The sequence below is a fragment of the Muntiacus reevesi genome, chromosome 2 (assembly GCF_963930625.1).
Source record: "Muntiacus reevesi chromosome 2, mMunRee1.1, whole genome shotgun sequence".
In the NCBI taxonomy this organism is placed as follows: Eukaryota; Metazoa; Chordata; class Mammalia; order Artiodactyla; family Cervidae; genus Muntiacus; species Muntiacus reevesi.
In genome coordinates, this window is record NC_089250.1 from 172,428,080 (window position 1) to 172,452,700 (window position 24,621).

Genomic DNA, 24,621 nt, shown 5'->3' on the forward strand with positions numbered 1-24,621 from the left:
AGAGGCATTTGCAGCGGACATCCCAGCCCTTCCCATCTCCTTGGCAAAGCCCCACAGGGCCAGTGGGTCAGGCTGGGCCCCTGGGAGTCCTGAACACACGGTCACCTCTACCCGGGATGTGAGTCCCACCCCCAGGCAGAAAGCTGGGGCAGGGAGGCCCGGGGGCTCAGGTCACACAGCCACACTCTCCCTGTGAGTTTGGAGGTACTGGCGTCTGCAACCAGGCAGGGGGCAGAACCAGGCTGGTCCCTGCCTTGGGGGCACAGAAACACAGTTCAGAGGTGATGAAGCTCTTTATTAAAGCACGTGGACAGAACCGTGTCCTCATTAGGAGCCAAGGCATGGAGGCCTGGGGCCCCAGGGAGGGCCTGGAGAAACAAGGGTGGGCCCTTGTGGGTGGGCCCAGGTACTCTCACCCACCCCCAGAGACTCCCCTCCATCCACGGGACCCTGGCTTCACAGTGGAGATGGGTAGGCGCCACCCTGTGCAGAACGGGGTGGGGCTCCTCTGGGCAGCCTGGCAGGGGTCTCAGGAGGAGGCTGAAGACCCCCGAGAGCGGGCCGGGCGCCCCTCACACGATGGCCTGGTGCGGCAGCCCGTAGAGCACCGTGTTGAGGGTGATGGGGAGCCGCTCGGGGCCCTGCAGCTGCGGCCGGAGCGCCGCAGGCCGATCCTTCCAGATGTGCGAGGACTCGTCTGGGGAGAGTGGACGGGCACGCGATGCGGGCTCACAGGGACCGACACCCGGGGCCAGCCCAGCGGAGGGGACGGTGCCGCGGGCCCTGCCTTCTGCACTGCCCAGGTGTGGACGCTGTGGAGCCACGGGCCAACCCCACCACTCGCCCGCCCGACGGTTCCCTCACTCACACACCCTCACGGGCTTGCTCCTACATGCTCACTCACACACCCCCTCACACGCATACTCCCACACTTGCTCACTCACACACACACTTATGTACACACACACTTGGCTCACTCATGCACTCACTTGCTCACTCATTCAACAAGCGTTTATTGTTTGGCAACCACCTCCTGGCACTGTGGACCGCGGGATTTTAAACTTTAAGCTCCTTCTGCACTCTGAAGATCTCATGAGCTAGGCTAAACCCTTCTTAGTTACGGCAGATGCTCCTGTCAGCGTGCTGCTCAAGCTACCTTGTGCTGCACTGGGCTTTTTCACACCAGAACCCATGTGGGACGCTGTTGCTACGTGTGGACATTAGGGTTTCATTTGTGCTGGAGGAGTGGGTGGGTTTCCCCACCAAGAGCACCCTGGGGGGCTTTCAGGGTTTGAGGACTTGAGCCTTTTGAAGATAAAGAAGTTCTAGTCATTTGTGTGTTCTCCCTAAAGACACTGGATGCCAGATTTCACACGGGCTGTGGGCTGTAGGAGGATGAGGGTCCCTGGAAACAGGAGAAGTGAGAGTCCCCCAACCCCACGCCCGAGGGACTGGACGAGGAGAGCCCATTTCTAGTTACCGTGGTAGGCAGTTTCACTGGCTCCCACCTCCTGAAGCAGGCGGGTTGTTCTCCCGATCGGCCTGCCAACCGCCAACAGATCTAGACAAGAACCAGCCTTGAGATGGGCCGTCCACCCCCCAACAGGCCCCAGGAGGCCACGAGCCTGCAGGACGGGGCGGCAGTGCCGGAACACTCACTTTCCCACAAGACCCGGGCCCGCATGGCGTTGTCCTGCAGGACCGTAGCCCACTGGCTCACCACGATGCTCCCGACCCCCACCAGGCTCAGGACGATGGCGGTCGCAACTGGCTCCTCCAAGGACAGCTGGAGTTCACTGCAGGGGGCCGAGATCGTGGGCCGGCACAAGCGGGCCGGCCCGAGCCTCCCGTCCACAGCCCAAGAGCGCCAAGCGTGGGGCCCGGTAGCTGGACTCACCATCCCTGAGCTTCTTGAGAAGTCCAGATCCCACCCGCCCACCCACTGCCAGGCCCCCTATGCACACAGTTAAATGCCATTTAGCAGGAAGTCATCTCAGGGCACCAGCCCATCTCTGGATGGCTCCCTGCGGGCGGGGCGAGGGGACGAACGCCCAGCAGACGGTGGTCTGCAGTCCCGCTGCCCGCAGCCCCCGCAGCCCTGGGGTGTGTGTGACAGGTGATGTGGGGTGCTGGGGCCAGGTGCCCACTGCCCCCTCGGTCTCCGGTCCCAAGCCCAGCTGCCCGAGGCTCCAGCCAGGCCTGTGGTCAGTGCTGGCAGCAACCCTCCCCACCCCCCGGCCCGGGACCTGCCAAGGCAGAATCTGGGGGCAGGTCACGGTGGCCTGGCCGCTGTGGGGGGCAGGGCCAATGCCCCAGATGGACGTCCACCGCCCACATGCCCCCCAGGTCTCCCGTCAGCTGCCAGAGGGGGCCCCGGGCACCTCCTGCTCTCCGAGGACTCCGCGTGGCGCCGCACGCTCTCGCAGGACTGGGCCAGGTCCAGCAGCACCGCCATCTGACACTCTGTGGTCACAGGCGGGGCTCAGTGGCGGGATGCCCGCGGGTGGGGGAACCTTGTGGGCGGGGTGTCACCCAGGGCACAGGCAGCCGTGGAAATGCAGCCCCCTCTGCCCGAGGCTCAGACTTTAATCCATTTTCTAGACCACACGGGGGCCTGCTGCAGCTCCCCGACCTCCAGGAGGGGTCTCGGCTTCCAGCTGTCCCTGCGAGGCAGCCGCCTCCTGTGCCCATTGAAACAGGGCCTGGGCCGGAAATGGAGCACGTGGGTGCCGGCATGAGAAAGCCCCACGGCCGAGGCCGACCTCTGCTTACCCACAGCAGCCTGACTGTGGGCCTGCCTAGGGGGCCATCCCCAGTGGAGTCGAAACCTCCAGCTGTGAGCACAGGCTTGGCTGGGGATGAGGGTGGGGGTGGGATATGGGGGCACCTGGGTGGGGTGGGGTGATGCGGGTGCCAGTGGGCAGTGTGAAGAAAATGGGAAACGGGACCAGAGCCTGCAGTTCAAGTACAAGAACAGGGAGCGGGGGAGGGTTGTGACCAGCACTTTCCAGAAATGCCGGCCCCGCCCTCCTGGACTCTGAAGGCCCAGTCCTAAAGGATGACCTGCCCCAGCTCTGCGCTCTCAGAGAAATGGAGGAGGGGACGGAGGCAGGGGCGGCCTCAGCCCCACCCCCAGGCCCTGCCGTGCGGTCCTACAGCCCCCAGCCCTGCATCGGAGGACCGGAGACACCTGATAAGACGCAGGGGGCGTGCCCTGTGCGGGTGGGTGTAGCAGAGAGGCGGGCCTCCGAGGTCTCACCTTCCAAGTTCATGGCGGCCAGCCTTTCCACTAATATGTGCGATAGGAAGTTCTCCATCCCGTAGAAGAAGAAGCCTGTGCAGCTGCCCAGAAGCTGCTCCCACTCGGCCTGGCTGCCAAGGCAGGAGAGGAAGAAGAAGCGGGGGCGGGGAGGCGACGGGACTCAGGGCCGCCACCGTGAGCACCCTGTGCCGCGGTCCGCTCCAGCCCTCCCCGGGGCGGTTACTCTGAGAAGCAGCGGAGGGACCTTCCTGCAGCCCGGGAGCCCACGTCCCCGAGGGCGTTGGCTGGGACGAGCCCGGCCCGCAGCTGGCCCGCCCCTCCCAGGCCCCGCCCCGCCCCGCCCCTCCCAGGCCCCGCCCCTCGACGAGGCGCCGCCTGGAGACCCTTGAAGCTGAGCGGGTGGGAGCGCAGCCCCTGGGCCCAGGTCCATCCGGGCGCTGGGACTCTAGGCGCCTCCGGGCAGGGAGGAAGGGGCTGAGAAAACAAGGGGGTCAGGGCGGGAGGGGCCCAGAGGCCAACCTGGGAAACTGCTTACTGCCCAGGTGCCCCGTCCATTTCCCAGTGAACGTGTCTCGGAATCTCTCCAAAATTTCCCGGGTCACGGAGACAGGAGTCAGCATTTCTGCAACCAGAATGGGATGGTGACCAGAATGGGATGGCGTCGAGGGTGCGGCGGGCACCTGGGGCCTGGCTCCTCACGGGCAAGGAGCCTGGGGGAGTGGAGGGGTGGCGCCCCTTCCCTCCTCTGTGAAGATACTGAAAACCAGCTCAGCCAAAGAGCCAAGGAATCGTCCCAGAGCCGCGGGGCCGGCCCTCTGCCATAGGTCCACACCTGGGGGCGGCACCCTGCCGATTCAGGGGTCCCTGTCACATGCTGTTGACCTGCCCTGGCTGCAGACGAGAGGGCGGGCGGGTCTCGGAGCACATGGCCACCGTCCCCCTTCCCCAGGGGAGGTGTAGCAGGAGCTGGCCCAGGGCCACATGGAGGCAGGGCAGAGGCTCAGAGGCCAGCACCCAGGCCTCCATGTTCCCAGTGCTGGGGGTGGCCCGTGGCGGGAGCGCTCACCTGGGCCTTGGGCCTCCTCATAGGGGTCCACGACGACTGGGCCTTGGTTAAGGAGAACTAGGCCCCACGATCCGTGTCTGGGGTGGGTGAAGCATCAAAGGATACACTTGAAGTTGTCCGAGTCGACGAGGACGCAGTGGGAGGGGACGATCCGGGGCATGCTGCCCTGAGAAGACAGGCAGGAGTCCCTCGGGGTGTGGCCTTCGGGCAGAGCTGGCCCCTCCAGCCAGGGGCCGGGCCTCAGGCTCCCAGGCCCTGGGGCTCAGCGGGGCCGGGACCACCGACCTTCCTGGCCTTGCGTGTAGCGCCTCTCTTCTTGTGGTCTTTGCCTCTGCTCTCCTTCCTCATGTTCCCTTCTGCTGAGACAGTAGCAGGAAGTGGGGTCATGGAGCTAGACAGAGGCACAAGGATTGAGGGCACTAGACACCACCGAATCGTTCACTTGAAAATGGTTAATCTTATATTATGTGAATCTCACCTCAATGTAAAAACAAGCATTGTGAACAGTTGATTTTAATTTTGGTAAATCTGAAATGGCAGTAATTTCTCAAATGTAAAAGCTCCCAGGGCTGGGAAAGGCCTGGGCCAGGAGGTCTCAAGAAAGGAACAGTTGCCAGAGGCGCCCAGGCCTGCACGCCTGACCATTCACACACCACGCGGGGCGCCTGCCGGTGTGCGTGCCACCTGCCCACTCACCGCGGGCGGGGCACTGCTTGCTGGCTGCTCTGCCTCCTGAGAGTTTACACCGTCTGCTCCCTGCCCGTCCCTCTCCTGGTGGAGGGAACTGACCTCTGCGGACGCCTCCAGGTGAGCACAGATGTAAGCGCTAACCTGGGGGCTCTCTGCCGAGGCCTGACTTTACGGGGCACACAGCCTGCTCTAGATTCAGATCAATTTTTCCATCAAGAAGAGGCGTTCAACTCCACTCCTGGCTTGCTAAGAACTTCTGTTGTGAACACATGCATCATCTGAGATGTTTACAGGTGCATTTTCCCTTTACTCTCTTCACCTGTGACATCTATAGGTTTTAAGGTCAGACGGGGTGAAGAAATGTTATATTTTTCTTTCTTTCCTATTCTTGAGCAGTGCAGGTGTCGGGGTCACCCCCGGCCAGCAGAAAATAGACTTTTCCCTTTTACCTGGGAGATGTGTACAGACTGACAAGAACAGTTTCTTGGAATTTTGGTAGAATTGAACAGAAAAAAATGGTGAAACTGGTATTTTGGGGGGGGGGGGATGTAAACCTGTTGATCTTTCTTTCTTGGCTCTGAGGCTTTCCTTCTTGAGTCTTGAGTTCTTTTTCCCGAGGATGTTATAAAAAATTTGCCTAAATTTTTGAATATATTGCCACAAAGTTGTTCACAATAGTCTATTATCTTAAATCTCTAATGCTCTTTAGAGTTTGTGTCTCTTTTATTTCTAATATTGTATATTTGTGCCTTTATTTTTTTCTGAATCATTCTCACAAGAATGTGTCTATTTTACGAGGTTTTTTTTTTTATTTTCTCAAACAACCAATGTTTATCTTTGCTCCCAATTTTGTTGGTGTCTGTTCTTCTATTTTTTGTAGGCTTTCCTTTGCTTTCTTCGTTTTTTCTCTTGTTTTTTTGTTTTTGCTGTTCTTGCTCTACCTTCCCAAATTAGATGCCCAGCTTAAAGCCTCCAGCCCTTTTCCTCTCGAGTCTGCTGTAATCCAGTCTTTTTGACATTTCTGTGGTCACTTCTTCTGAGTCCCATGAGCTGAGCTATTCAGAAGTCACTGTTTTAAAATTTCTGAAATATGGGGATTTAAAAAAAAATCCCTCTTTTGGGAATTGATATCTGACCCAGTCACACACAGTCTCAGCCTGCTTCTCTAATTTCTAGACACAAGGTCGCATGTCCATGAAGCTGTTTGTTAGCTTTGTTGCTCAAAGCCTGTCTGTGCCCTTCCTGCTCATGCCGGCAGTGCTGGCCGCGGGCTGGACTCGCCCATCGCCAGCGTGGGCCCCAGCCTCGCCCCAGGTTCTTGCCACTTGTGCTTCCCCTGTTTGGGGCTCCTTGGTCACCAAGTGACGGCCCTGCCCCGCGGGGCCCGAGGCGATAAAGGTGGCTCCCCTGCACAGTGAGAAGGCGGCCCTTTCAGCGGCACCGGGCACCTCTCGTGTCTGTTCCTCTGCTTGCCGGCTGCCGTGGCTCCTCTCTGGTCAGGAGTCTGGCGCTCAGACAGCGCCGATTGGCATGCTCTGGCTCACTCTGCCCTTATTGGCAGGTGGGGCCGCTCACCTTTTTGGCTCTCGATCTGATGGACGGGTCCCGGGACCTCGACGCGCTGTTCTGTGTGTGGGTCTCCATCACTGGCTGCTTGTTACTTGACTGAGGTGTTGGTTCACTTGTTTCTCTTGCTTATTTCGCCTCTTTACTGGTTTAGAATTTATACACCAGCTGTCTTCTTTTGTGGTTATCCTTAAAGGTTTGCCATGAATAATTAACATTCAGAGAGCGCTCCTCCAGCCTGAGGGTTCCAGGCTCTGAGAAGTCCTCCCTCGGGGGTGTGCAGAATCCTTCTTTTCATCCCCACTCAACACTGCTTCGGAAAGACAGCTCACATTCACGCAGTGTGCTCGCTGCTTTATGGTGAGAGTTGCTGGTGTGACAAATTACCACAAATGCAGGGGCTTCAAACAACAGTTCTAGAGGCCAGAAATCAAAAGGGGCCCCACCGGGTTAAAACCGAGGTGTGCTCAGGGCTGGGTCCTCCTCAAGGCTCCAAGCATGATCGGCAACCTTGCCTTTGCCAGTCCCCGGAGGCGCCAGGAGCTCATTCCACTCCCTCCGTGCCCGCCCCCTGCTGTTTTCAGGACCCTGGTGAAGGCACGGGGCCACCCAGACAATCAGGACAATGTCCCCACCTCAGGATCTGTCACTAACCACACCCGCGAAGGCCCTTTTGTCATGTCAGGTCGCATCCTCTTGGGGCCTGGGGATCAGGAGAGGGACATCTCTGGGACGTTGTCCTGCATCACCGCCGAATGCCCACAGGATGATCTGCTCTTCCAGATAACACTGGCAACGCAGAGCAGTGCAGACAGGAAGGCCCTCCAATAATGGTGTGCAGACAGCTGGGGCCTCCCGCAGGAAAAAGAAAACTAAACCTTAACTCACACTGTACACAGAAAGCAGTATCAGGTGGAAGGTAGACCAAAACATGAAAGGTGAAGAAAACGAGACGTGGAGGACATTACAGAGTGTCTTCCTGGTCTCCAGGTGAGAAAATGCGTGTTTTATTTTAAAAGGCCTCATAAGCACGAGGATGGATACACTGGACTCTATTCAAATACTTTGTTCACGGAGAGGTACCAGGTACCAGTGAAGAGATGAGCTTCAGAAGGAGATTGGCAGTTCAGACAAGTGATCAGAAAATGTACGCAGACCTAACGAACAAAACCTGGAAAACCCAAGGCAAAAACTGGCGGAAAACTAGAACAGATTCTCACAAGGAAGACATCAAATAGCCCATAAAATGTGAAAGGGGTGGGACTCCCAGCCGCAGGGGTGCGAATGGGCGGGGCTAGTACCAGGCTCCACCCACCCACCCCACTCCTGCTTCTGCTCTGGGTGGGCCAGGAACCCAGGGTCTCTTCCACCCTTAATTTCTGGGCCATTGGTGTCATTTCATTTAAGCTGATTTCCTTAAAGAAGCATGTTTGGGGCCAGGCCTTGCATGTCCATTCAGGGAGGGGATCTTCGCCTTTTGATACGGGTGTTTTGACCTTGCACTGATTACTGGGGTGCCGGGGTGCAAACACACCATCTTGCTGTTTTACTTCTCTCTGTCCTGTCTCTGCTTTGCTCTGCGTCCCCTCCTCCTGGCTGCTTCTGGTCAGTCCTGCTGTTTCATGATTCTCTCTCCTCTTCTTCATCGAGTCCCAGCTGCACGTTTCTGTCTCCGTGTCCAGTTGCTGCGCTGGCCGCAGGTCGCTGGCCGCTGGTCGCTCAGCACATGACTCTCACCCACAGCCCTTGCTGCCCCACACGTTCATTTATATAATGCTGTAAACCCCACCACACATTGCTATTAATTTTTAATGTCAACATCTCTTAAAGAGATTTTAGATTAAGAAAAAAGTTTTAATGACCCACCCACCCTTTTCCAGCTTCTGGTGTTTACTCCTTTGTGTAGACGTGGACTCCCACCCTTTTTTCCCCTGCCTGGAGAGCATGCTCAGCCTTGTGGGGTAAGCAGGCCTGCTGGGAAGAATTCAACTCATCTGTTTCTGAAAAAGAATTTCACCACTGTTCTTGAGAGTTATTTTTGAAAATATCCACATTGATAGATATTTCTTTTTTTTATTTCTGTAATAATTTAAAGCCGTCCTTCACTACTTGTGTCATTTCAGCTGAGAAGCCTGCTGTGCCTCTTGGGTTTGCTTCTTGATACACAAAGTGTCTTTTCCCCTTCAGTCCAGTTCAGTCGCTCAGTCGTGTCCAACTCTTTGCGACCCCATGGACCACAGCATGCCAGGCCTCCCTGTCCATCACCAACTCCCAGAGTTTACTCAAACTCATGTCCATTGAGTCGGTGATGCCATCCAGCCATCTCATCCTTTGTCGTCCCCGTCTCCTCCTGCCCCCAATCCCTCCCAGCATCAGGGTCTTTTCCATTGAGTCAGCTCTTCGCATCAGGTGGCTAAAGTATTAGAGTTTCAGCTTCAGCATCAGTCCTTCCAGTGAATAATCAGGAATGATTTCCTTTAGAATGGACTGGGTGGATCTCCTTGCAGTCCAAGAGACTCTCAAGAGTCTTCTCCAACACCACAGTTCAAAAAGCATCAATTTTTCGGTGCTCAGCTGTCTTTATAGCCCAACTCTCACATCTGTACATGACTGCTGGAAAAACCATAGCTTTGACTAGACGGACCTTTGTTGGCAAAGTAACATCTCTGCTTTTTAATATGCTATCTAGGTTGGTCATAGCTTTTCTTCCAAGGAGCAAACGTCTTTTAATTTCATGGCTGCAGTCACCATCTGCAGTGATTTTGGAGACCAAAAAAATAAAGTCTGTCACTGTTTCCCCATCTATTTGCCGTGAAGTGATGTGACCGGATGCCATGATCTTAGTTTTCTGAATGTTAAGTTTTAAGCCAACTTTTTCACTCTCCTCTTCCACTTTCATCAAGAGATTTTTTAGTTCTTTTTCACTTTCTGCCATAAGGGTGGTGTCATCTACATATCTGAGGTTATTGATATTTTCCCCAGCAATCTTGATTCCAGCTTGTGCTTCAATCAGTCCAGCACTTCGCATGAAGTACTCTGCATATAAGTTAAATAAGCAGAATGACAATATACAGCCTTGACGTACTCCTTTCCCTATTTGGAACCAGTCTGGTGTCTCACGTCCAGTTCTAACAGTTGCTTCCTAACTTGCATACAGATTTCTCAAGAGGCAGGTCAGGTGGTCTGGTATTCCCATCTCTTTAAGAATTTTCCAGAGTTTGTTGTGGTCCACACAAAGGCTTTGGCATAGTCAATAAAGGAACTCTCTTGCTTTTTCAATGATCCAATGGATGCTGGCAATTTGATCTCTGGTTCCTCTGTCTTCTCTAAATCCAGCTTGAACATCTGGAAGTTCACAGTTCACATACTGGTGAAAGCTGGCTTGGAGAATTTTGAGCATTACTTTGCTAACATGTGAGATGAGTGCAACTGTGCAGTAGTTTGAGCATTCTTTGGCATTGCCTTTCTTAGGGACTGGAATGAAAACTGACCTTTCCCAGTCCTGTGGCCTCTTCTGAGTTTTCCAAATTTGCTGGTATATTGAGTGCAGCACTTTCACAGCATCATCTTTTAGGATTGGAAATAGCTCAACTGGAATCCCATCACCTCCTCTAGTGATGCTTCCTAAGGCCCACTTGACTTCACACTCCAGGATGTCTGGCTCTAGGTGAGTGATCACATCATATGATTATCTGGGTCCCGAAGATCTTTTTTGTGTAGTTCTTCTGTGTATTCTTGCCACCTCTTCTTGGCTCTTTTCCCCTTGGCTGCTTGCAAAATACTCTACGACTGGTTTTAATCACTCTGACTACAATGGTCCGTTTGTAGTTTTTTTTGTTTCTTGTGTTTGGGATTCATTGAACTTCTTGGGTCTGGAAGGTTACGGTTTTCATGAAACTGGGGGGAAAACTGGTCAGTATGAACTCAGATATTCCCCCCGAGAGAACTCCTCTACAGGCAAACTCAATGCTTTACCTTGTCCAGCAGCTCACTGCTGCTCTGTTCTGTTTCCCCCAGTTTTTTGCTTCTGTTTTTTCCCCAGTTTGTTTCTTTAACCTCTTCAAGCTCACGAGGCTTCCCTCCTGCCGTGCCGGCTGCAGCAATGCTGCCCAGGGCGTGTCTCTGCTCAGCAGAAGCTCAGTCCGGGTCCACTTCACGCCTTGCACGCCTCCGCTCACCACACTCCGCCTCCCACCACCTCCTGACACGTGGGCCACAGGCCCAGGGCCTGCTGGATGGTTTGTTGGCTGACTCTATCACCTGCGTCATTTCTGCTGCTGCTTTTGATTGACTTTTCTTTAGCGGTCTTTGAAGGCAAGTACTTTTTGATTGGATGTCAGACATTTCAAATTTTACCTTGTTGGGTCCTGGATTTTTTTTTTTTTAATTCTTTACATCTGAAACCTTATTTTGAGACACAGTTAGGTTACCTGGAAACAGTCTGATGCCTTGAGGCGTATTTCAGCTCTGGCGGTGGGGCTGACGCCGGCTCCCGCGGGCAGAGGCCACACCCTCAGCCCCTGTGCCCGATGCTGGCGGCCATGAGGTTTTGTTCTGTGCGTCGTCTCCACGCGCGCCTGCGCTGACTCAGTCGCAGCTGGGGACGGAGGGGACCCTCTGCGTGTGTCTCCTCCTGGGATCGCCGTGTGTCCCAAGCCCCGCTCTGCTCACCTTGGGGAGACCGCTGGGCTCTGCCTGGGCCTCCCCTCACCTGCTGCAGCCTGAGACTCTCCGGGCAGAAAGCTGGGGCTCAGCTGCCTGTTTTCCTCTCTTGGGGATCGCTGGGCCCACCGCCTGGTTGCCAATATCTGATAACTGGTGCTTCATGTATTTTTGTCTGGGTTTTGGTTGTTTCAGCTGGAAGGGCATATCTGGTCTCTCACCTCAACTTAGGTGAAAATAAAAGTCCAATCTCTTTATTTTTAATGTAATTTGATATTTATCATAGTGAAACATACATGCCAGAAACCACAGGGCACAAATGTACCACCTGGAGGATGTTCACACGCCCTGCATGTTCGTGAAACAGAGTGTGACCGTGCCTGGCCCGCCCCTGCCCCCAGGCCAGGCCAGGCCTGCCGGCCCTCTCCCTTGCTGCCTCTCACCATCTAATCGATGACCAACTGTATCGCTGGCCGGTGACCACCAGCCCCCTCCTTAGAGACAGACGTTTGTGAGGTCAAGAGGGAAGTTAGGGTCCTGCCTGGGGTACGCTGGCGAGCTGTCAGAGCTCTGGCTCATGGAAGTTGCTCTCTAAGCGCCTGCAGATGCGCCAGGGCCTTGAAAAGCATGGTGACTCTGACGACCGCCTCTTGACAAGAGCTGCTTGCTCTCTTACCGTGAGAGCCGTCTGCGCTTTTCAGGTGTCTGCCCAGCTCTCACCTGGCTCCTCTCTGCGGAGGCGATTGCACAGCATCTGGAGAGAAAACTCCCGCGACAGCGAGGAGACCAGCCCGTCGTCGAACACGGAGAGCCCTTCCAGCGGCAGCTCCAACAGATGCCTGTCCGCGATCAGGATGATGTCGTCTGCAACCTCGGGCTGCACTGCGGGGGGGGGGCGGGAACGCAGCTGCTACCACCCCCTGGTGGCAGCAGACCCCTGCCCCTCACCACCCCCACCCCCCACCCCACGAGGGACTCAGGGAGGAGGCTGAACTGGACACAGCCCGGGTGCACGGCTGCTCCGGCCGTCAGCCCCTGACGGTGACGGTGACATGGCCATGGTCTCTGGCCCTCGGCCTGCCTGGGCACCGCCAGGGTGCCTGAGGGTGGGGTGGGCAGCGGGGGGGTGCACATGGCCCGCCAGGGCACCGATCAGCGCCACGCAGAGCAGGCCAGGCCCCAGGCCCCACTCACCCTGGGACAGGGACGCTTTCCTCTCCTTGTCTTTGCCCTTGGTTTTTCCAGAATCTGAAACAACCACGGGAATCGGTGCTCTGAAAGCAAAGGCACAGATTCAGGTTGAAAAAAACCCATGAACACCACTGAGAAGGGGCAGTGAGTCCTCGGGGCAGCGTGCCACCAGGGCAGCATCAAGGCATGAGGTCCCCACGTTCCCTGCTGGGGGCCCGTCTCCTGAGAACGGGGCATGGACGTGAACACATTGAAATCAGGACGCTCTGACCTGCTGGCTAATCAGGGAGTCCATGCGCTGACCCCTCCACCTTCCTTCCCCCCAAACCCAGATCCATAGGGCCAGGCCCTTTGCCAGGTTCTTCCCTCCCACCACACCCAGATCAGAGGGCAGCGGGGGTCCGCGTGGCAGGGACGTCCCCCAGAAAAGGTCTGGGGTGGGGCCAGACGTCCCCCTGACGGCAGGCGGGCAGAGCCCAGCTTCTGTCTCCGAGGGCCCGTGCTCTCTCCAGGTCAGTCCGTGGCCCGATTCCACGCAGAAGGAAGCCCGGGGCTGTGGCCTCAGCCGCACAGCTCTGACCCTCCCATGCCCACAGCCAGCCGCTCGGCTCGACGCGGGACTCAGGGGCGCAGGCTGAGCTGGCTTTCGCATGGAGCCCCCGCCCACCCACCCTCACCCTGGGCGTCACACTGCTTGGGACCTGTGCACACCTGTGGGGACAGGGACACCGTGACCCTCCGCCCCCAGGGTTCCAGCAGTCCGGCTAGAACTAGGGGCCCGAGCCCCTTGGGAGGCGACCCTGGGCGGTACCTGGGCTCCGGGGAGCAGCTGAGCAGTGGGAACACTGGCTGCAGGTACTGCTCCATGGACTTCAAGACCACCTCGAACCTCAGCAGAGTGCGGTCCTCCCCCATCGGGTGCACGCCTTCCGACTCCTCCTCAACCCAAACAACCGCCGAGGTCAGAAGGTGTCAAAGGGGACCCCCTGGAGCCCCCAGGCGGTGAGAAGGAAGGGGCCAGACCCTGCAGGCGACCCCCAGGAAAGGCCCCGCTCAGAGCCAGGGTACTCCTCTGCTGGCATGGCAGGGGCGTCTGCACCAGGCTTGGCTCAAGGACTCAAAGCAGAGTTGGTGCTGGGTCTGGCCGGGGAGCCTGACCTGGGGTCCGGCAGTGCCGGGCGGTGGTCCCTGCCCCGCCCATGGACTCGGGTCTCACCAGGCCAGCGCTCAGGGCCATGTCCTCACTGTAGGCCTCAGCCTGGACCTGCTCCCGGAACTGCTGGACGACGGCCAGCAGGTGGGACAAGTCAGCGGGGCTCACGGCCACCCGAGCCACCTTGCAGGAGCCTGCGGAGACAGAGGCGCGTCGCCACACGGGGCCTCACAGACCGCCCTTCCGGCTGAGAGCACTGCGGGTGGAACGCTGTGCGCTGCCGGACTGATGGGGGTGGCAAACTATGGGCAAGGCTTCGGGACCTTCCCCAGAAAGAGTCAGCGCCAGAACCCCGGAGAGGGGACGGCCAGAGAGGCTGGGAAGGAAGGCGGACAGAAACTCGGCATCTGCCATGTGCCCAGGCCGCTCTGCAGGCACCGTGAGGGCTCAGCAGGGAACGGGGGTCTGGCCCCCAGCATGGCTCAGGCTGGGCGGTGTCACTCCTGTTGGCATTCAGGAGCGGGGCGCCAGGAAGTAGCCAGGGGGTGCTGGGACAGAGCAGACGGCTCCCCATCTGTGGCTGTAATGAACGGGCAGGCGGAATGAGGCGCTGAGGCTTAGGAAGGAGCTGGAGGGGGAATGCTGGGGGGGTCTCCCCAGTGGGAGGCACATGGGCCAGGCTCTGCTGCTTCCGCCTGATGCCCCCTCCCTACCTGGCAAAGATGCCTGAATGGGGGCTGGCAGCCCCTGAGTCGGGGGAGAGGAGAAGCCCGGGTCTCTGTCTGCCCCGCCCCCCTGGGACGCCCCAACCCCTCAGAGGGCGGTGCTGTGGCACGACTCACCCCCGGCCTGGGGTATTCTGCCTTTGGCTGCAGGGACGGACTTGGTTTTGTCGTAGGAGGCGCCATACAGACGGGTCCTGTTGGCAGGACGGGGTGGGGTCCCAGGGAACCCTGGAGAGGCCGGCTCTGTGCCACCACCACCCCCCCCCCCGCCCCAACATGAGCCCCTCCCGTGAACCTCAGCCAAGTGAGGACGCGAGTCACCCGGCACCCGCCCGCCCGCCGCCCACAGCGCTCTGCAGCGTGGAGAGGCTGGCAGACCGGGCGTCTGCTGCGGTTCCACCGTGCCTTTAGGTCAGGGCTGTGTGCTGGCAGGAGGCGGCACGGTGCCAGGCCCCCGCCGTCACACCCGTCAGCCTGCGCCGGGTGTGGTGGAGGGGTGGTCCCCCCTCCCCATCCCAACGGGCAGCCCACCCCGGCCCGGGCTGTGTCCACAGTGACCCCGGCGCAGGGGGCAGGGCCCTGGGAGCAGCTGGGGAGCAGGGGAGAAGGCCTCACCCGTCCCTGGAGTGGTGCAGGAAGATGACCCGAATGGTGGGAGGAATGTCACTCAAGAGGTTAAAGTGCTCTTCGGTGACCCGGAGGTTTTGCCAAGCCTGCGGGTGACCCTCGGGGTCAGTGCGGGCCGGCGGCCGCCGCCAGGGGGCAGCAGAAGCGCGCGGACCTCGCCGCGGAACCGCCGTGCCAGGCACGGACCCAGCCCCGCGGAGGGCCCGGCGGCTCCGCCCCTCCGCTGCCTGCGGCCCCGCGGCGCCCCCGCGCAGACACAGGCCGAGGCCCGCAGTCAGTCTCCCAGCCGGTAGGTGGTGCGGTTCAGCCCGCCCGCGCCCCGGCCCCTTTGCTGCGGGTCTGCAGCAGGAGCCGCCGGCAGCCCGCAAGCCACCCCCAGAGAGGAGCCGCTTACGCCCTCCCCCCGCTTTCTGATGAAATGAGCTTCAGGTTTGCAGGGGCTGACCAGCGTCCACAGTCAGGTCCCCTGCAGGGGGCGCGGGGAGCGCCTGTTCCAGCTGAGCAGACGGATCGGATCGAAGCAGGATGCTCCCCAAGCTGGGGGAGGGGTCACAGGGGCCAGACCTCCTCAGCTCCAGCGGCATTCCCCAGTGTCCCGGGTCCCTCCAGGCTGGCACCCGTGGCAGCTGACCCTGTTGCCCTCTTTGCCTGCAGTGTCCCGTTGGGGAAGGCACAGCCTCTCATCCGTCCGTGGCCAGCGGGCATAAATACTGCTGTGACGTCTGTTCTTGGGGACCACAGCCCGCAGGGAGAGGTGCTGGGTTGAACTCACTTCCCAAGGGGCTACGTGCGGACGGACCCTAGCCCCCCGGGGCCCCCTCCTCTTCAACCTGGGCGCTCCCGCCCCTCTGGTGGACGTCCAGTAGTGCATTTCTCTGATGACCAGTGAAGCTGGGCAGCGTTTTAAGGGTTTACTGGCTGTTTGGGCGTCTTCTGTGACAATCCAGCCATGTGCATTTCCTCTCTTGGAGGGTCAGTCTCTCTCCTTCCGAGAGCGGGCCACCTCCTTTCTCCACACGGATTCCAGCTCCCGGTCACTCGTGTGTGCTGGACCTCCTCTGAGGTTTGCCTTTGACTCCCGGGCTGTGGGTCTGATGAACAGAGGGTTAGCAGCATGTAGTAAAGTTTGTGCCTCCTTCCTGGTGATGAGGAGGCTCGTCTCCCAAAGCATCCTCAGCGAGCTCCACTGCGTCACCTTCTCAGGGGGAGCCGTCCCCCGGGCGGGGCTGCACCGGCCCCTCCCCACCTGAGTGTCGCCCTCGACGTGCGTCAGGCGTGTGCGGTGGACCTGTTCCTGGCCTTTTTCTGTCGTGTCTTCTCTTCTGCCGCTTCAAGCAGGTCTTGCTATCTTGTTCGGAAGCTGCCACTTCCTTGCAAACGTGTTCACACAGAGTCTTCCTCCCCCAGACGCAGCTGCCTCTCTGCTTAGTCAGTTCTTTTTCAATTTCCCTTAGAGAGGTTTACGACTTTGGGGGTAGAGATCACATGTCTTTTGTTAGATTTTCCTTAGGTGTTTGATTGGGTTTGATGTCACTGATAACGGTGTTATTCAGACACTGTAGCCACTTGTTTGTAACTGGCATGTAGAGATGCAGTCATCGGGACGGCCGTCAGTCGTGATCTGCCATCTGCATGCTGTGTCTCAGAGATGATGACTTTTAAGGCCCATAATCATGTTGACTCTGAATAATCAGTTTTACTTCTTCCTTTTCAATGCTTCTGCCCTTTATTCCTTTTCCTAGTCTGTTCTATCGAATAGAAGTGTGATAGCTTTCTTGTGTCACTTCAACTCTAAGAGAAAAGTTTTCAGAATTTTTCTGAAAATTAATGTATAGTATGATCTTTGCTATAGGGTTTTAAAGACATCCTTTATCAAATTGAGGAAATTATCTTCTTAGTAATATGGAAACATACATTGCCGTATGTAAGCCAGAAAGCCAATGGAAGCTGCTGTGTGACTCGGACCTCAATCCGGGGCTGGGTAACAACCTAGAGGGGTGGGATGGGGAGGGAGGTGGGCGGGGACATGGGTAAACCACGGCTGATTCACGTTGATGCTTGGTAGAAACCAGCACAATACCGTGAGGCAATTACCCTTCAATTAAAAACAAATAAATTAAAAAAAATTATCTCCTATCTTGATTTTCTGAAATCACAGGCTGGTGTTGAATTTTGACCAACGGTTTTTCTGCATCTATCAAGATGGGCTTACGGTTTTCTCCTTTTCCTCCTGTTAGTACGGTGGACCATATTGAATGAGTTAAAATACCAGATTGCATGGTGCACAGCACCTGGTCCTCCTGCGTTATCCCTTTCACAGTTACCGGGTCTTCTTGTTGATACTGTGTGTCCACGGTGATAAGAGATTTTCCCCGCATGTGAGGTCCTCGTTGGGCCTTCAGTATGGAGGCTCGCGGGGCCTCTCTGAGGACAGTCACGGAGTGTTCCTCTTGCTCCTAGCCCCTGAAAGATCATTTCTTCCTTCAGTGTTTGGCAGAATTTGTTGGTGAAGTCAACTGAGTCTGGGACTCTCTTTGTGACGGTGTTAAGACACTAAAGTTTAAGTGTCAAGACACTTCTTTAAGAGAGATTAAGTTATTCAGATTTTCTGTTGTCAGCTTCGGTAGGTTATATTTTTTGAGGAATTTTTCCATTTCATTCAAATTGTCAAATTTATTAGACTAAGGTTATAAAAACAATCTCTTACTAGTTTTTTGATGTCTGAAGGATCGCATGATGTCATGTTACCTATCCTGAAATTTCTGTCTTCCCTCTTTTCTTTGTCAGGTCTTCCTAAGTGTTTATCAATTTAACTATTAGTAGTTTTCCCCTTGGAACCCATTCTTGCTATTATTGATTTCCTCTGCTGTAGGCATGATTTAATTTCATGGTTTTTGTTGTTCTATCTCTCATTTGTTTTCCTTTTTTCTTAGATGTTTTTATTCTAGCTTCTTGAAATCAAAGTATAAATCACTATTTTTGTAAGGTTTACTTTTTGTGCTCAGGGGTGTATTTTTTCCCCTAAACTCTGTTTTAGACAAGTCTCGTAGGTTTTCTTATATAGTATTTTCATTCTTTAAGTCAATTTAAAATATTTTGTAAACTCCATTATCATTTCTTCTTTGATCAATTGATGATGATAGACATACTGTTTAATTTCAAGGAAACTGCAGCTTTTTTTCACATGTATCTTTTAGTTATTGATTTCTGTTTTAATTTCCTTGTGGTTAGAAAACAAACTGAATGATCTCAGTGCTTTGGCATTTGCTGAGGCATGCTGTGGCCAATGATGGTCCGCTTGGTAAAGGCTCCGCCCACACCTGGAGGGCAGGTGCGCCCGCTCCCGACTGGCTCCACGTTCCCGGAACGTCAGGCCAAGTCTGTTCAGACCTCCCGCACTCGGGGACGATTCTGCACACTTCTGCAGGTTGCTGCTGCTGCTGCTTCTCCTTCTACCAGCAACTGAGAATGGGTCCAGCCTCCCCACAGAGCTGAGGATCTGTCTGCGGCTCCTGTCTGGGTCGGCTCTGTTCACACATTTGAAACTCTCCCTGGTGCTCACAGGCTGGGGACGCGGGTCCGTCCCCTCCAGTACCGTCTCAGCAGAGCACTGCCGGGCTTTCAACTGATGAGTCTTGCCAGGGTTTACAGACTGCCTCTCACCTCCTCCAGGCGGGCCCCACCCTGTCCCTGGGTCACGGCAGGGCTCTTGGCCTGGAGACATTTTTGGGGTGTCACGTGGGAAGGCGCTGGAGGCCAGGGCTGCCGCTAGCACCCCTGGCACACACAGGACGGCCCGCACAGAGTGTCGTCCCATCCCTACTGGTCAGAAGGAGAAAGGCAGCCTGGCCCGAGGGGTACGAGGTGGGCCCATACCAGCGGTCATGGAAGCCCCATGGAGGAGGAGGGTGGGCTTGACCAGAGCATTCTGGCCTGTTTTCTGTATTCAATTTCATCAAGTTTAATTTCTTTAAGTCTCCAATTCATATTTGCTAGTCCAAATAAAAGAGGAGGTGCTATTAGCTACCATGCTCTGCAAATGTCTTCCAAAATTAAATTCTAAGACTTGGCTGAATATAAAATATTTCCTAAAACACAGCATGAACTGAAACGGACCCCTCAGAGCCCCATCCTCCCCCCTCCTCTTTGTGACCACCGCAGGCCTGGGTGTCTGCTGCGAGTTCGCAGTCTCGCCAATGCTGAAGGTGTGCTGCTCTCCCCACTGGGCCCATGAGAAGCTGCAGCTCAGAGAGGGTGAGTGGCCCCCCCAGAACCACACAGCAAGCAGGAGGCAGGCCCGGGATCTGCACCCGGTCCGAGGGCATCTGCAGAGCTGCGGGGTGGGGCAGGCTCAAGGGCGGCCTCGGCTTGGTTACCTTGGATGTGGCGGCCAGTCTCTGCTCCACGCTGGCACAGAGGTTGGTGGATGTCCTCTCCTGACGCCTCAGCCTGTCCTGGAGCTGCAGCAGCGCTGCCAGCTGTGAGCTGCTGGTGTTGGCCGTGGCTGCGAACAGGACATCGCGCATCCTCTCGGAGGCCGAGCAGCTCTGAAACAGACGGTGGAGGCTGCCGGGGGTGCCCGAGCAATGCCCATGGCAGGTGGGCACCCAGGCGCTTCTCCAGGCGGCTGGCACAGCCGACAGGCCGGGCGAGCCCACCTTCACCATGGAGCCCGTGGGCTGCCGGCTCGGGACGCGGGGAGGAGAGCGCTCTGCTCTCCCCTGAGCCCCAGGAACACAAGTTTGGGGGCTTCCGCTGCTCGTGCGCCCATGGGAACTGTGATGGGGGGCCAGACCCCCTTCTCCGGGTACCCGGGGTGCCTCCTCCAATGAGCGCCATCCTTAAAGCGGAGCCCAGTCGCAGCCTGGTGGGTGGAGCCACCAGCAGAGGGAGCACTTGGGCCTCGGGGGGGGGGGGGGCCTCCCTCTCCCCAGGGACCAAGGGGGGCCTTGCAGAAGGGGCCCCGAGCAAAGCATACCTGAGACAGCGCGAGGAACTGGCAGGCGGTCACGGGCTCCAGGATGCCCACGCACTCCACCATCTCCAGGCTGGCGGCCGCGGCGATGTCCAGTAGGTTGCTGCCCAGGGCCCCATGCAGGCACTGCAGCAGCACCTCGGACGCCTGGGCCAGGTACTGCTGGGCCAGCACCACCCTCCTCTGCAGGGGGACCTCAGACTCAGGCGGGCTCTGCGGGCCGGGCGGCCTGGGGCTGGGTGGGGGACGGTGTACCCTCTGATCCCAGCCCTTCCTCTGCTCCTCGGGGGTGGCCCTGAAGGACGGCAGTTCACTGTAGGGCCCCTCATGTTCCGGGTCCTCCTGGTTGATCTCCAGACCCCTGAGGCTGCTCAGCTCAGCGCCCCCCTACAGAGGACACATCTCCAGTCAGGGCAGTGTGGAAGCGCATCTCTGCAGGACCCCTGGGTGAAGGGGCATGGCAGGCACGCTGCATCCCACCCTTCACTGATTTAGGTGACCGGTGGGGGCCTGGCAGAGAAGCCGGCACCTGGCAGATGCCGCAGGGAGGAGCCTTGGCATGCCCGTGGATGGCCTTCTGTGCCACACCCCTTCAGGGTCCGCAAATCCCCTCTCTTGAGCACCAGGCCTGGGGGAGCCAGGTGCCCGTCTGCCCCAGGGGCCCAGGGGCCAAAAGCACCACAAGGCTCCTCTTGTCTCCTCTGCAGGACAAGGCACCTGGAGGGGTCCTCGGGAGGCCAGGGGGACCTGCCAGGGGGGCAGCAGCCCCAGGAGACTCAGGCGGGGGGAGCCCTGGGTCTGCGGGGATGAGACGAAGGTGGGCAGCCCCTTCAAGCGGGGGTGTGGTGAGTGCAGCTTCCCAGACGGGCGCCCGCACCAAGAGGGGCCACATGTCTGGTCCGTGTCTACCTGACCCAGAACCACCTTTTCAGGTGCCCAGTGAACACTGGTTGAATGTAGGGCCAAAATGCCACCAGTTCACCCACATGTGAGTCACGTCTGAGGGCCTGGAAGCCTGGACAGACGCCACTGGGCTGACCCCAGGGCTGTACACCCAGCCAGGTCCCTGGGGCCGGCCTGGCTGCACCTGGGCAGGTGCCTCCTGGCATCTACAGAGGCATTTAGGACGATGACCAGGAGCTCCCACGGTGGCAGCTGTCACCAGAATCCCTTCCTAGGGGCAGGGGCTTCCTCAGGGGCACCAGGCCTGCAGGGCAACCTGGCAGGGGGTGGGTCCTGGAGAGAAGAGGGCGGGCCTGGGTGCACTGGCGCACTGTCAGGAGGAGGGCTTCCCTGGACCGTGTGGGTGGGTGGGGGCGGGGAGTGGGGGAGTAGTGGGGGTGGGCAGGACCGATCCCCGGGTAGGGCGGGGACCCGGTACTCAGGCGCAGAGCTGCTGGGGTGGAAGGAGGCTCAAGAAGCCACCGCCTGGGGACGCCCCGTGGGGCGGGGGTGGGATGCCCCACTTAGGACGGCCTGTCCTGCTCGCCCCTTCTCCCCCTCCCGTTCTTCCTCCGGAGGTTGGGCCTTTGGCTGACCTTGTCCTCCCTCCACAGCCCACACCACGCTTCTTGACCCCGGACAATTCAAGGCCTGTTTTCTACCCCAGTTCTTACTAAGATCCCGTGAGCTCTAATTGTATGTTTTTTAGGCCTAAGTGGTCAGTTTGGGAGCCAGCCAGAACGCACCCAGAGGCTCTCCTCCCAGTAGCAGGCGGGGAGCAGGAGGTCCCAGTTCTCGGCCAGCAGGTGCAGCGCCTTCCCGGCCAGGCCCAGGAACCACGGGTGAGGCTCCTCCGAGTCCGCGCTCAGCGACTGCAGGCTCCCCAGCTGTGCCAGCACCATGTGGACCAGGCTGTGCTTCAGGCTGAACCACTTCTTCAGGGACACAGACCACCTCAGTCACCCCACACGGGCCCCCGCTGCTGCCCCCCCAGGCCCCACACCCCAACAGCCCTGCAGTGTGGCGAGGGTCTCCAACGCTCAGGTGCTGGGAGGTTCCAGAGTCTGCTGAGGAGCCTCAGTTTGGGGCAGGATGACATGGGCCGGAGTTTGTACTGAGTTCCATTTAGGATTCATTTGATTTATTTAGTTACGTCAAGTTAATTGGGTCCACACTTCCCGAAATCCGAAACAGTCTAACAACAGAACACGTTTTCCTCAGAACTGTTCTGCAGGTGACATCTTTTTAACAGACTGAAGTTCACCTTTACGGACGCCTTCCTGTGACGACGCCGCCGTCAGAGCACCCACCTTGGGAAGGGGCGCCTCCCCCAGGAAGACCCCGATCTCATTGGCCAGTCAGACGGGCCTTTCTGGGCTGCTGGGAGCTGCGGGGTAGGCAGCCGCTCTGCCCAGAGATCTCAGGGGACGTTTGTGGACCCTGGGCTCCCAGTGGCGGGTCAGGCACACGGGGGAGGCCCCCCAGCGCGTGTCCGGGGCGTTACCAGGCCGACGGCGGTGTAGTCGCTGGGGCTCTGCAGGAAGTCGGACAGCAGCTTGTCCGTGGAGCTTTGCTCCAGCTGCCGCCGCCGGGCGTCCTCCCAAGTGAGCTGCAGCGTGTCCAGACAGCCCTCCACGAGGCTGAGCCTGAGGTACCGCAGTTTCCGCATCACAGGGCTGCTGACATTCTGTACCTGCAGGGTGCGGCCGGCAGTCAGGGCGCGGGAGCCACCGCCAGGCCCCGCCCCCCGCCTCCCGGGCCCCGCCCCCCGCCCCCGCCCGAGCCCCGCCCCCGCCCACCGCCCCCCCCGGCCCCGCCCCCGCCCACCGCCCGGCCCCGCCCGCCGCCAGGCCCCGCCCCCGCCCACCGCCGCCCGGGCCCCGCCCCCGCCCCCGCCCGCCTCTCCTAGGCGAGCCTCTCTGCCGGCTCGGCTGATCAGTTGCTGTTCCTCAGACTTTACGTGATGGAACCGCAGAGCACCCGCTCTCTGCAGGCTGTTCCCTCCTGGGAGCCGTTCCGTCGCTCAGCCATGTCAGACTCTCTGCGACCCCACGGACTGCAGCGCGGGGCGCGCGTGCGTGAGTCCCTCCGCGCGGACGAGCCGCGCTCTGCCGGGCCGTCTGCCTGCCTGCTCCCGCACGCCCAGCTTGGGGCTGCGGCCTGCAGCTTTGCTGGGAGCGCTCCGCACGCGCCCGGGAGCGGGGTGGCTGGGCCGGGGGCCCGTGCTTCCTCTTCACGAAGCCGCCGAACCACTCCCAAGGTGGTCGCTCGTGCTGTCCCCGCCGGCAGCGTGGGAGGGGCGTCCCAGTCTCACGTCTTGGTAACATTTGGTGTAACTGGTCCTTCAAGTTGTAGCCCTGTTAACAGTTGTGTGGTGGTTTTTCCCTGACTCACTAATAAACTTGCGGTCTTCTCTTGTGACTATTTACCATCCACGTATTTTCTCTGAAGAATTGTCTGTTCAGACGTTTGGCCAGTTTTTATTGGGTTGCTTATGTCTGTTTTGAAAGTTCTTTACATTAATATATTCTAGATACAAGACCTTTGTCAGATAAATGATTTGTAAATATTTTCTCCCAGTCTGCGACTTGTCTTTGCATTCTCTTAATGGTGTCTTTTGAAGAGCTGAGTCCAATTTATAATTTTTTTCTTTGATGGATTATGATTTTGGTGTCATGGGTAAGAAACCTTTCCTAAACTTTAAGGCTGCAGAGGCGTTTTCCTATGTTTTCTTCTAAAGGTGTCACAGTTTCAGCTCTCACATGTAGGGCTGTGACCCACCAGTCTTGAGCTGGTTTTTACACGGGGTGTGACGTATGAATGGAGGGTAATTCCGGAGGATGGACGTCCAGTTGCTCCAGGAGCTTTGTTTTAAAGGTGAGCCCTTCTTCACTGAACTCTCTTTGCACCTTTGCTGAAAGTCAGTTTTCTTTCTGTATGCATGTGTCTGTTTTTAGATTCTCTATTGTGTTCCACTGATGTGTAATTTTACATGAAAACCACACTATCTCGATTCCCACAGCCTTACAGTTCAGTTCAGTTGCTCAGCTGTGTCTGACTCTTTGCGACCTCATGGACTGCAGCACTCAAGGCTTCCCTGTCCATCACCAAGTCCCAGAGTTTACTCAAACTCATGTCTATTGAGTCAGTGACGCCATCCAACCATCTCATCCTCTGTTGTACCTTTCTCCTCCCACCTTCAATCTTTCCCAGCATCAGGGTCTTTTCCAATGAGTCAGTTCTTCATATCAGGTGGCCAAAGTAGTGGAGTTCCAACTTCAGCATCAGTCCTCCCAACAAATATTCAGAGTTGGTTTCCTTTAGGATGGACTGGTTGGATCTCCTTGCAGTCCAAGGGACTCTCAAGAGTCTTCTCCAACACCACAGTTCAAAAGCATCAATTTTTCGGTGCTCAGCTTTCTTTATAGTCCAACTCTCACATCCATACATGACTACTGGAAAAACCATAGCTTTGACTAGACGGACCTTTGTTGGCAAAGTAATGTCTCTGCTTTTTAATATGCTATCTAGTTTGGTCAAAACTTTTCTTCCAAGGAGCAAGTGTCTTTTAATTTCATGGCTGCAGTCACCATCTGCAGTGATTTTGGAACCCCAAAAAATAAAGTCTGTCACTGTTACCACTGTTTGCCCATCTATTTGCCATGAAGTGATGGGACCAGATGCCATGATCTTAGTTTTCTGAATGTTGAGTTTTAAGTCAACTTTTTCACTCTCATCTTTAACTTTCATCAAGAGGCTCTT

The 24,621-nt window shown here is 57.4% G+C and overlaps 1 protein-coding gene across 19 annotated transcripts in view; it reads right to left on the reverse strand.

Moving 5' to 3' along the window:
• Positions 1 to 286: 286 nt before the first annotated feature.
• The window catches only part of CFAP46 (cilia and flagella associated protein 46), a 96,728-nt gene continuing 72,393 nt past the window's right edge, over positions 287 to 24,621 (reverse strand). Inside the window, exons 40-58 of one of the 19 annotated variants that reach the window (XM_065923596.1) lie at positions 22,364 to 22,552; positions 21,606 to 21,794; positions 19,921 to 20,100; positions 19,319 to 19,489; positions 14,931 to 15,028; positions 14,433 to 14,509; positions 13,654 to 13,784; positions 13,249 to 13,376; positions 12,441 to 12,520; positions 11,967 to 12,128; positions 4,614 to 4,687; positions 4,434 to 4,494; positions 4,329 to 4,364; positions 3,782 to 3,884; positions 3,260 to 3,372; positions 2,382 to 2,463; positions 1,660 to 1,796; positions 1,481 to 1,561; positions 287 to 697 (exon numbers count right to left, since the gene is read on the reverse strand). In XM_065923596.1, the coding sequence (XP_065779668.1) occupies positions 573 to 697; positions 1,481 to 1,561; positions 1,660 to 1,796; positions 2,382 to 2,463; positions 3,260 to 3,372; positions 3,782 to 3,884; positions 4,329 to 4,364; positions 4,434 to 4,494; positions 4,614 to 4,687; positions 11,967 to 12,128; positions 12,441 to 12,520; positions 13,249 to 13,376; positions 13,654 to 13,784; positions 14,433 to 14,509; positions 14,931 to 15,028; positions 19,319 to 19,489; positions 19,921 to 20,100; positions 21,606 to 21,794; positions 22,364 to 22,552 (2,217 nt within the window). In that variant the 3' untranslated portion in view covers positions 287 to 572. The other 18 variants (XM_065923606.1, XM_065923594.1, XM_065923593.1 and 15 more) reach the window with 18 other exon arrangements.